At 43.7% G+C, this 12,482-nt stretch overlaps 1 protein-coding gene across 1 annotated transcript; it reads left to right on the top strand.

The window, feature by feature from the left end:
• The first annotated feature begins 701 nt into the window (after positions 1–701).
• Positions 702–9,483, top strand: LOC130362055 (vomeronasal type-2 receptor 1-like). The gene is made up of 3 exons (XM_056566353.1): positions 702–1,382; positions 6,221–6,512; positions 9,376–9,483. The coding sequence occupies exons 1-3, from the start codon at positions 1,072–1,074 to the stop codon at positions 9,481–9,483; spliced, it is 711 nt and encodes a 236-aa protein (XP_056422328.1). The 5' UTR covers positions 702–1,071.
• Positions 9,484–12,482: the final 2,999 nt, after the last annotated feature.

Here is a 12,482-nt window from a genome sequence, read left to right as displayed (position 1 = left end):
CATGTGTTTCAGGCTTATTTTATTGCCAACTTGCAAGGAACTTGTTAGTTGCAAACCAAAAAATTTCCAAAATCTGGCACAGGAGTTTTAAATAACTCACTGCTCCGTACATGATTCATTTTAACAAACATGAGTTTTTCCACTTGGCTGGCAGACAATCTTGTTCTCTTAGGGGTGACAACGCTCTCTATGATGCTACTCTAGAGAAGGGATAAAGTAAATTTTAGACAGTGTTATACATGTGTTTTGAGGCTTATTGCATTGCCAGTTTGTGAAGAACCTGTTCGGCAAGGACCAAACTTTCGGTGTATCTGCTGAACTGAACAGTTAAAGGGGTACTCCGCTGGAAAACTTTTTTTTTTTAAATCAACTGATAACAGAAAGTTATCAGTTGATAACAATTTCTTCTATTAAAACATTTTAATCCTTACAGTGCTTCTCAGCTGCGGTATGCTCCACAGGAAGTTCTTTTCTTTTTGAATTTCCTTTCTGTTTGACCACAGTGCTCCCTTCTGACACCTATGTCCATGTCAGGAACTGTCTAGAGAAGGATAGGTTTGCTATGGGGATTTGCTCCTACTCTAGACAGTTCCTAAAATGGACAGAGGTGTCAGCAGTGAGCGCTGTGGTCAGACAGAAAAGAAATTTGAAACGAAAAGAACTTCATCTGGAGCATACAACAGTTGATATGTACTGGAAGGATTAAGATTTTTAAATAAAAGTAATTTACAAATTTGTTTAACTTTCTGGCACCAGTTGATTAAAACAAAAATTCCAGCAGAGTTCCCTTTTAAAAAGTTCACTCAACTCTATTTGTAATATTTTAATTTAAAGTTTGATCATATTATTTTAAGGTTACTTTTTATTCTTCAAATCAGATAGGAATTGGTTTATTTAAAAAGTAATTCCTAGCTGCACTAGTTCAGTGTCGGTGCTCCCCGGTGGTTGTGACTTTTTTCTTTTGATGTTATGATTTATATCAATGTTCTGTATTTTATTTATTTTAAGGTTAAATACATTGAATCTGGTTATATAAACCTCTCCCTGCTACAACCTCTGCAGTAGAGCTGCATGAATCCTTGTGTGTCTGTGCTGTTGGTCCTGATACATCTGCTGGGACATCGGAGGTTGCACACTGTATGCATCTTCTGTTGTCTTGTACTAAACATGTTATTATTATTATCAGTTCTCTATGTGACGTTCTGCATCTCTGAGATCCAGGATCCTGCAGCTCAATGTCATCTTACAATAAAAAATTATTCCTTTGACTACAAATATTCTCAGGAAGGAGATATCATAATCGGAGGGATCTTCACTGTACATTCCTGGGTGAAACTGTGGAGACAAAAAGGAAGCACTTTCTATAACCGGATGTGTATAGGGTAAGTAGAAATCAGTATATATAAAATAAAGAGCTATAGTATAAAAAATAATAATACAATTCACTATTTCTAGTGGACAATCACTCTTCTACACATCTGATAACTATGATCTATGTGTCTTTTATGCTGCTACTAATATGACTCAAAATGGACCTACTGTGTGTCAGGGGTAATTGTCAGGGGTGATGATGAAGCTGTGTGGATTGTAACGAAACATGTTGGGCTCTGTGTGTTGCTGATCAGCATGGTCATGTATGGTGGGTGCTAATCATGACCCATATTCATGGTTAAACTTTGTAGTCGGATGCACCAGTTTGGGTATCACTTTTATTGTTCTTAAAGTTTCTTGTTCATGTACACATTTAGACAAAAAAAGAGCAACTGGCAGGCAGGAGGTGCTCAACCCCAAATGGGGTTGTGCATATATACTGGGGGAGCCCTTGTGGTCTGCTGCTAAGGCTGATCCCCAGCATAAAAATGCATACAATGGGGGATGCCTGCAACAGACTAAAAGTGCCACAATGGCATCCTACACCAGATAAACGGTGTGGATGTGTAACAATTAGAATAATACAATAAAAGAATTTAGGTGCACTATTGTGGGAGATGTGAACAATGACATTGGCTAACCCTTGACACTGATGTTAAAATTGAGACATTAGCCAGTATATCCTCATATGAAGGACATACCTGAGCCCACACACCAACGCCAAGGTTTCTCAAGTGGCACGGGACCTAACACTAACCTACCTGTGCGTGATAAGCAAAATCAGGGGCCAGTGGGCAATTACAGCAGTATTAAGTCCGACTCACAGCCTGCTCCCAGTTACCTCCAGTGTGGCTGGACACACATACAGTGGGAGGGGGGAGGAAGGCTATGAGCCCCACCCAAGTTGGCTGATTGTTCACATCTCCCACAGTAGTGCACCTAAATTATTTTATTGTATTATTCTAATTGTTACACATCCACACCGTTTATCTGGTGTAGGATGCATTTGTGGCACTTGTAGTCTGTTGCAGGCACCCCCCACTGTATGCATTTTTATGCTGAGGATCACCCTTAGCAACAGAATACAAGGGCAGGATCTGCTCCCCAGTATATATGCACAACTGCATTTGGGGTTGAGTACCTCCTGCCTGCCAGTTTCTCTTTTTTTTGTCTAAATTTTATACTTGGAGATGCAAAAACTCCACATTTAATGCGCCTTAATTACTATTCTAAGCAGCTTTAAGGTCCACCTGTGAGGACGGCAACCACATCAGCCAACTTAGGTGGGGCTTATAGTCTGCCTCCCTCCTCCCATTGTTTGTGTGCTTAGCCACACTGGAGGTTACTGGGAGCAGGCTGTGAGTCAGACCTGATAATGCTGTAATTGCCCACTGGCCCCTGGTTTTGCTTATCACGCACAGGTAGGTTAGTGTTAGGTCCCTTGCCACTTGAGAAACCTTGGTGTTGGTGTGCTGGCTCAGGTATGGCCTTCATAGAAGGATATACTGGCTAATGTCTAAATGTTAACATCAGTGTTGAGGGTTAGCCAATGTCATTGTTCACATCTACCACAGTAGTGCACCTAAATTCTTTTATTGTATCATGTACACATGTCTATGTGCATGGGTTGTTTTTTTCAATTGAGAGGTGTCTGGCCATAAATTTTTCCTGTGTGTTTTTCTTTGTATCCAAAACATTTCTTTTGGCAGATGTGGCTAAAATCTGTTTTGGTCTACCTGACCTTGGCTTGGTATCAGGAGATCCCTGAATTTTCCACTTGTTCATAAGGTATAAAACAGTACTTAGGGTGGGTTCACACCACAATTTTCTATACAGTTTTTGGATCCGTTTTTGTTTTTAAAAACCGTATGCAACCGTACAGCATACTGTGGCCATAGACTTTCCATTCAAAACCGTATGCACCATATTGCATACGGTTGTCTCCGGTTTTCACACAACACGGTTTTTACTTTTTTTTTTCTGGACAGAAAACCGTGGCCTACCACGGTTTTTGGTCCAGGTGAAAAACCGTATTGACCCGTATGCGGTTTGTTTTAACATGGGAGTCAATGGGAACCGTACAGACCTGTATGTGTGTACGGTTCCATCCAGTTTTAACCATACCGCTTTTGACTTTGCACAGTTTTTTTTCTTGGAATTTAAATCAAACAAGTGAAACTTTATTCATAATGGAGTGAAAAGTTAAAAACGTATACGCTTTTTTTCTTAAAAAACTGATGCAACCGGACATCATTTTTCAAACCTTATACGGTTTTTAACCGTATACAGATAAAACTTTGTACACAGGTTTTGATACAGTTTAGTCAGGTTTTGAGGAATCATTTTTTTTTTTTAAATCAAAAACCTGATAAAAAAACTGTATTGCAAAAACGTGACGTGAACCTACCCTTACTGGCATTTTCAAGGATTTGGAAACCATTTTATATCTTTTTCCATCATTATAAAGTTCCATTATCTTGCTATGCTGCTCCCTATGACTCCATGCATCCATGAGAGAGCAACTTTTGATCAGAGCCATTTGATTTCTGTTCTCATTATGATTTAAAAAGGAACTAACTGAATATGCAATAAGAAATGGCTTCATATGTTTATCTTTCTTTATATAAAATTTGTATAAAACTTTTAAAGGCGTGCTCCACCCCTAGACATCTTATCCCCTATCCAAAGGATAGGTGATAAGATGTCTGATCGCGCGGGTCCCACCGCTGGGGACCCCCGCAATATAGCCAGCAGCACCCACCTGTTACTGCTCCGGAAGCGCTGGAGGGTCTGGCTCCCGACCATGGGGACGGAAGATTGTGACGTCACGACTTTGCCCCTGTGTGACGTCACGCTCCGCCCCCTCAATGCAAGCCTATGGGAGAGGGTGTGATGGCTGTCACGCCCCCTCCAAAAAAACTTGCATTGAGGGGGGGGGCTTGATGTCACACAGGGCGGAGTCGTGATGTCACAATCTTCCGTCCCCGTGGTCGGGAGCCAGACCCTCCAGCGCTTCCGGAGCAGTGCTATATTGCGGGGATCCCCAGCGGTGGGACCCCCGCGATCAGACATCTTATCACATATCCTTTGGATAGGGGATAAGATGTCTAGGGGTGGAGTACCCCTTTAAGCACAACTGTACCGCAGACTGATTGAATCACAGAGAGAGCTTAAGAGAATGATAGAGTCAGTTTCTTTCATTACTTTTAATATGTCTACACATCAGTGGAGATCCTGGAGATTACTGGTTTAAAGGGGTACTCCGCCCCTAGACATCTTATCCCCTATCCAAAGGATAGGGGATAAGATGTCTGATCGCAGGGGTCCCGCCCGTTTTCTCAGTAGTGGCACCCTGCCTTCATCACAGCACAGAGGAAAATCTCTGTACGTGATGACGGGGCAATACAGGGGCCAGAGCACCATAAAGTCACGTCTCCGGCCCCTCCTGATATAACACCCCACCCCCTTATTGTAAGTCTATGGGAGGGGCATGACCTCACAATGCTCAGGCCCCTGTATCGCCCGGTCATCACGCACAGAGATTTTCCTCTGTGCTGTGATGACGGCATGGTGCCGCTGCTGGGAACCCGCGATCAGACATCTTATCCCCTATACTTTGGATAGGGGATAAGAAGTCTAGGGGTGGAGTACCCCTTTAAGTCTATTGCTTGGTGTCATACAAAGCTTTACAAGGGTGCAAGAGTTTACTAACAGCAGATTAGAGCAAGGTTATGTGTTTTCCTGCAGTTTTTTTTTATCATTTACCGTATTTATCGGCGTATAACACCCATTTTTTAGGCAAAAATGGTTAGCCTAAAGTCTATCTGCGTGTTATATGCCAATAAGCAGCTGCAGTTCAATGATTTAAAGCGGGCGCTTTAAATCAATGAACTGCAGCTGCTTTTGCAGGTGCAGAGACCTGCCGTCGCTGCTGGCTTCTCTGCCCCTGGCTGTCCTGGGGTCTAGAGCCCTGCTGCCGCTTCTCTCTCACTGCTATCGGCGCCGTTGCCCCTTCTCTCCCCCTGACTATCAGTGCCACTGCCCCATTGCCGGCGCCGATAGCCAGGGGGAGAGAAGCGGCGCCGGCAATGGGGCAGCGGTGCCGATAGCCAGGGGGAGAGAAGGGGCAGAGGCACCCATTGCCGGCTGCCCCGTTGCCTCACCCATCCCCGGTTGTATAATTACCTGTTGCCGGGGTCGCTGCTTCTGGCCTCCGGTGTGGGGTCCCTTGCGTTGCTGCTATGCGCTGCACGACGCGGCGCACTGACGAGTGACTTCACTTATCATTGCGTCTCGCAGCGCATAGCAATGACGCAGGGGACGCCACTTCAGAGGCCAGAAGCAGCGCGGAACCGACCCCGGCAACAGTTAATTATACAACCGGGGATGGGGGAGGCAACGGGGCAGCGGCGCCAGCAATGGATGGGCACCAATAGTCAGGGGGAGAGAAGGGGCAGTGGCGCCAACAGCAGGGGGAGAGAAGCGGCGGCAACAGGGCTCTAAGCCCCAGGAAAGGCAGGGGGAGAGAAGTGGGCAGCGATGGCCTCTCTCCCCCTGCCTTTCCTGGGGGCTTCTGCAGGTCAGAAACAGTGTATCGAGGTATACACATGCACACACACGCACCCTCACTTTACCAAGGATATTTGGTTAAAAAACTTTTTTCACCCAAATATCCTTGTTACAATGAGGATGCGTGTTATAGGCTGGTGCGTGGTATACACCGATAAATACGGTAGATTTACTCTCTAGCTCAAATAACAAATGTCCCCCTATAGTTTATTCTTCCTTCTTATAACACAATTGCTGCTGTATATATCTAGTAACACAGTTGTCTTGTATTGTTCAATAGTGCTCACCCCAGAGAATATACACATCTGAGGGCTTTTCTCTTTGCTATAGAAGAAATTAACAATAGATCAGATATCCTTCCCAATGTCACCCTGGGATATCACATATATGACTCTTGTGGACATGAGAATAAAGTTATAAAAGATGTTCTGCAGATACTGTCTGGACACACAGTGACAGCTCCAAACTATTCCTGTATGGAGAATGATGCAGTGGTCGGTTTTATTGGAGATTTACAGTCTGGTACTACTCTCCCTATGGCCCAGCTGTTAAGCTTATATGGATATCCACAGGTGAGTAAAGAAACTATATAAGTGTAAAAATGTACATACAGTATCTGTATCTAATTACTCTATGGTTCATGGTCGTTCACCATGAATAGTGTCTTAAACCTTCCCGATTTACCTAGGCTACTTTGGAATCCATTTACAACTTGTAACTTATTATTGATACACATGTTATGTCTATCTGAGATAATTTACGTGGTGAGATAATCTGACCATTGGTAAGTCTGTCTTGTCCACATTAAACATAGAATGTGTCAGCAGATAAGAACCTTTTGGCCCATCTAGTCTGCCCAATGAACCCCTTAAAGAGGTACTCCGCCCCAGGACATCTTATCCCCTATCCAAAGGATAGGGGATAAGATGTCAGATAGCGGGGGTCCCACTGCTGGGGACCCCCGGGATCTCGGCTGCAGCCCCCCGCATTCATTACTGCACAGAGCAAACTCGCTCTATGCGTAATGACCGACAATACAGGGCAGGAGCATCATGATGTCACAGCTCCGCCCCCTCATGTCGTCACAGCCCGTCCCTTCAATACAAGTCTATGGGAGGGGGGTGATGGCCATCACGCCCCTTCCCATAGACTTGCATTAAGGGAGTGGGCTGTGACGTTACGAGGGGCAGAGCCATGACGTCACAATGCTCTGGCCCCAGTATCGCCCGTCATTACGTAATGAATGCGGGGTGCTGCAGCCGAGATCCCAGGGGTCCCCAGCAGTGGGACCCCTGCGATCTGACAGCTTATCCCCTATCCTTTGGATAGGGGATAAGATGTCCTCGGGCGGAGTACCCCTTTAAGGACACAGTTAATTTTCATTTTTGCAGTTTAGTTTTTTTCCTCCTGGCCCTTTATGAGCCATAACATTGCACTTTGTAATGACACCTTTCATTTTATCATAAATAGTTTGCTGCAACCAAAAAAGAATATTATATGTGTGGGGGAAGAAAATAAAAAGGATTTGTGCTACTTTTCGGGGGTTTCATATTTACACAGTGCAATTAAAGGTAAAATTGACAAGTTCTCCTTATTCTTTAACCTCTTAAGGAGGAAGCCTATTTTGACTTAAGCTAATTTCTTTTGAATATTTTTCATTTTTCTAACTTTGAAAATTTCTGCTTGTAAGGAAAACAGACATGCCAAATAAATGAGATATTGATTCCCATATACAATATGTCTACTTCAGTGTTTCCCAACCTTATTCGGGTCGGGGCACACCTCGGAAATTTTTCTGTGGGGCACCCCAACCGAGGGCAGCGTTTCCCAAACAGGATGACTCCAGCTGTTGTAAACATGCCAGCATACCTGGACAGTCAATGGCTGTCCAGCAATGCTGGGGGGTTGTTGTTTTGCAACAGCTGGAGGCTCTGTTTAGGAAACAGTGCCGTACGAGATGTTTTTCATTTTTATTAGGGGTGGGGGGGTTGGTTTGGGGGGGCGGGTTGTAACTGTGTAAGGGTGTGTATATGTAGTATTTTGCTCTTTATTTTGTGTTAGTGTAGTGTAGTATTTTAGGGTACAGTCACATGGGCAAGGGTTCACTGCGAGCTTCCCCCAGGGAGTTTGAGCTGCAGCGGAAAATTTGCTGCAGCGAAAAACTCATTATAAACCCCTGCCCATGTGAAAGAACCCTATATATTCACATGGGGGGCATGCGCAAACTTCCAGCTGTTACAAAACTACACCTCCCTGCATGCACTGACAGACCGGGTTGTAGTTATGCAACAGCTGGAGGCACACTGGTTGGGAAACACTGAAATAGTAAACAGACTAACTTAGTTTCCGCACCAGTCTGCCTCCAGCTGTTGCAAAGCTACACCTCTTAGCATGAACTGACAGACCATGCATGCTGGGAGTTGTAGTTCTGCCACAGCTGGAGGCACCTTGGTGGGGAGACACAGTTAGAAAACAGAACCTAACTTAGTGTTTTCCAACCAGTGTGCCACCAGCTGTTGCAAAACTAGCAGCATGTTGGGAGTTGTAGTTATGCAACAGCTGGAGGCACACAACTACAACTCCATCCCAGCATGCCCAGACAGCCGTTTGCTGTTCGTACATGATGGGAGTTGAAGTTATGCAAGATCTGGAAACCACTGCAAATTGATCTCTAAACTGTGGCCCTCCAGATGTTGCAAACTACAAATCCCAGCATGCCCAGCAGTACTGTACATTTACGGCGCATGTCCTGTTAACATTCAATTTTTTTCACTTTTTTTGTTAATTTTTCTTTTTTTTTCTTTTTTCACATTTTTTTTTTACATTTTTTCCCACATTTTTATGTACATATACAGTGAAGTATACATATGTGCTGCACTGTATTATAGTACATAGTACAGGCGATCGGACTCAGGCAGAGTCTGACAAACTTAACAAATTGGAAAAGAAAGCCACTCAGCTCACTCACCACCTAGCCCAGTACAGTCATTGTGGAGAGACGCCAGGAGCGTTGAAAGCGCTGGAGCTCGGAGAAGCGGGCCGTCTGCCCGTGGAACTTCAAACAAAAAATAGAAGGGTATCCGGCTTCACAGCATGGCTGTTAAAATTTCAAGCTTTAATGAACTCCATTAAAACATGGATAAAGGGGGTTAAAACAAGAGCGCCAACGCATTTCGGACCTCAGGCAGGTCCTTATTCATGGCAAGTAACTAACAGTACAGTGCTGATTTATATAGTGCACCTGATGTGGTATAATGCCTAGATCCTCCCATCCACGCGGGCCGGCGTCTGACGGCAGACATCCACCGGAACCACCGTCGGCGCGCTTGTTTTAACCCACTCTATCCATGTTTTAACGGAGTTCATTAAAGTTTGAAATATTAACAGCCATGCTGTGAAGCCGGATACCCTCCTATTTTTGTCTGATTAACTTAGGTAGCCATGACAACAGAGGCCATTGTCAAACCTCTGGTTGCCATGGCTACTATCGACGCCCCGCAATGGTTTTGTAGGATGCCGAAGAAGAGCAGAGAAGATCTATAGCACCTGTTCTGCTGGACTTGGATGCACCGGCAGAGCGGGTGCCAATCGGGTGGCGGGGCCAGCCACGGGGGGTCCCACAGTCGGCACTAGTGACCATCAACTGTCTATGACAGCTGATGTCACCTTACTGTCACAGCATGTTTACATCCTGTGTCAGTTTATCTCCAGCATGAGATATGAAAATGTGTGTAGCACTACGTTTTTGGGCCTTTATAATACAATAAAACTGACAGGCTAAGTTTTTTCTTTGGATCAGTAAGATTCCAATGATACCAAACTTGGATTATTTATGAAACATAAATAATCCAAGTTTGGAATCATTGGAATCTTACTTCATAATAAAAAATAAAATAAAAAAAAATGTCGAAAAAAAATAATCTGTTAACCACATAGGGACCCAGGGCATACAGGTACGCCTGGTACTTAACCCCTTAAGGACCCAGCCAATTTTCAGTGTAGGACCCGGCCATTTTTTTACACATCTGGCCACTGTCACTTTAAAGGGGTACTCCGGTGCTTAGACATCTTATCCCCTAACCAAAGGATAGGGGATAAGATGCCTGATCGAGGGAGTCCCGCCGCTGGGGACCCCCGTGATCTTGCACGCGGCACCCCGTTTGTAATCAGTCCCCGGAGCGTGTTCGTAGATTTGAAGCGCCTTCATATTATAAATACCCCATAAATGACCCCATTATAAAAACTGCACCCCTCAAAGTATTCAAAATGACATTCAAAAGGTTTGTTTCACAGGAATAGCAGCAAATTGAAGGAGAGAATTCAAAATCTTCATTTTTATACACTGGCATGTTCTTGTAGACCCAGTTATTGAATTTTTACAATTGGTAAAAGGAGAGAAATCTCCCTAAAACGTGTAACCCAATTTCTCTTGAGTAAGGAAATACCTTATATGTGTATGTGAAGTGTTCAGCGGGCGCAGTAGAGGGCTCAGAAGGGAAGGAGCGAGGATTTTGGAGAGTGAGTTTTTCTGAAATGGTTTTTTGGGGGAATGACACATTTAAGAAGCCCCTATGGTGCCAGAACAGCAAAAAAAAAAAAAAAAACACATGGCATACTATTTTGGAAACTACACCCCACAGGTGTTTGACGACTTTTCGTTAAAGTTGGATGTGTAAATGATTAATTTTTTTCACTAAAATGCTAGTTTTCCCCCAAAATTTTTAATTTTTACAAGGGATAATGCCCCCCAAAATTTGTAACCTCATCTCTTCTGAGTATGGAAATACCCCATGTGTGGACATCAAGTGCTCTGCTGGCGCACTACAATGCTCAGGAGAGAAGAAGTCACATTTGGCTTTTGGAAAGCAAATTTTGCTGAAATTGTTTTTGGGGGGCATGTCACATTTAAGAAGCCCCTATGGTACCAGAACAGCAAAAAAAAAAAAAAAAAAAAAAAAAAAAAAAAATGGCATATTATTTTGGAAACTACACCCCTCAAGGTATGTAACAAGGGGTCCAGTGAGCCTTAAAGGAAATCTGTCATCAGAATCACCCGCACTAAATCTGTTACACAGGCTTGTAGTGCGGGTGATCCTGATTAAAACGCTCCTTACCTGGTTAAAAATGGTTGAGCGCTTCTTAAGATATCTATATTTTTAGCTTTCTGTTATTCCCTGGCTTGGGACTCAGTGGGAGGTGTTATCATCTGGGACTCGGCCACACGTCATTCTAGCTGGGCGGAGCTGCCCCCCGGCTCATGAATATTCATGAATTTATCCTCCTGGTCTAATTCTTCTTTCTCGGTCTAAGTTCATGAATATTCATGAGCCGGGCAGCAACTCCGCCCAGCTAGAATGACGTGTGGCCGAGTCCCAGATGATAACACCTCCCACTGAGTCCCAAGCCAGGGAATAACAGAAAACTAAAAATATAGATATCTTAAGAAGCGCTGAACCATTTTTAACCAGGTAAGAAGCGTTTTAATCAGGATCACCCGCACTACATGCCTGTGTAACAGGTTTAGTGCGGGTGATTCTGATGACAGATTTCCTTTAAAGCCCCCACAGGCGTTCGACGACTTTTGGTTAAAGTTGGATGTGTAAATGATTTATTTTTATTTTTTCACTAAAATGCTGGTTCTTCCCCAAATTTTACATTTTTACAAGGGGTAATTGGAGAAAATGCCCCCCCAAAATGTGTAACTCCATCTCTTCTGAGTATGTAAATACCTCATGTGTGAACATCAAGTGCTCTGCTGGTTTTTGGGGAGCATGTCACATTTAGGAAGCCCCTATGGTGCCAGAACAGCAAAAAAAAAAAAAAAAAAACACATGGCCTACTAATTTGGAAACTACACCCCTCAAGGAACGTAACAAGGGGTACAGTGAGGCTTAACACCCCACAGATGTTTGAGGACTTTGGATGTGTAAATTATGTTTTATTTTATTCTTCACTAAAATTTAGTTTTTGCTCCAAATTTTACATTTTTACAAGGGGTAATAGGAGAAATGCCCCCCCCCCCCCCAAAATGTGTAACCCCATCTTTTCTGAGTATGGAAATACCCCATGTGTGGACGTCAAGTGTTCTGTTGGCGCACTACAATGCTCAGAAGAGAAGGAGTCACATTTGGCTTTTGGAAAGCAAATTTTGCTGAAATGGTTTTTGGGGGGCATATCCCATTTAGGAAGCCCCTATGGTGCCAGGACAGCAAGAAAAAAAAAAAAAAAAAAAACACATGGCATACTATTTTGGAAACAACACCCCTGAAGGAACGTAACAAGGGGTAAAGTGAGCCTTAACACTCCACAGGTGTTTGACGACTTTTGATGTGTAAATTATTTTTTATTTTATTTTTCACTAAAATGCGGGCGCACTACAATGTTCAGAAAAGAAGGAGTCACATTTCAAAATTTGGCTGAAATGGGGGGGGGGGGCATGTCGCATTTAGGAAGCCCCTATGGTGCCAGAACAGCAAAAATAAAAACACATGGCAAACTATTTTGGAAACTACACTCCTCAAGGAACGTAACAAGGGGTACAG

Source organism: Hyla sarda, chromosome 1, assembly GCF_029499605.1.
Source record: "Hyla sarda isolate aHylSar1 chromosome 1, aHylSar1.hap1, whole genome shotgun sequence".
Taxonomy (NCBI): Eukaryota; Metazoa; Chordata; class Amphibia; order Anura; family Hylidae; genus Hyla; species Hyla sarda.
Note: the sequence above shows the minus strand (reverse complement) of the source record. Positions and strands in the feature narration are given on the sequence as shown.

Coding starts and splice junctions, on each gene's coding strand:
- LOC130362055 (XM_056566353.1), top strand. CDS start 1,072: ATGAATCCTTGTGTGTCTGTGCTGTTGGTCCTGATACATCTGCTGGGA. Junction 1,383..6,220: donor TATAACCGGATGTGTATAGG/GTAAGTAGAAAT, acceptor ATTGTTCAATAG/TGCTCACCCCAGAGAATATA. Junction 6,513..9,375: donor GCTTATATGGATATCCACAG/GTGAGTAAAGAA, acceptor TGATTAACTTAG/GTAGCCATGACAACAGAGGC.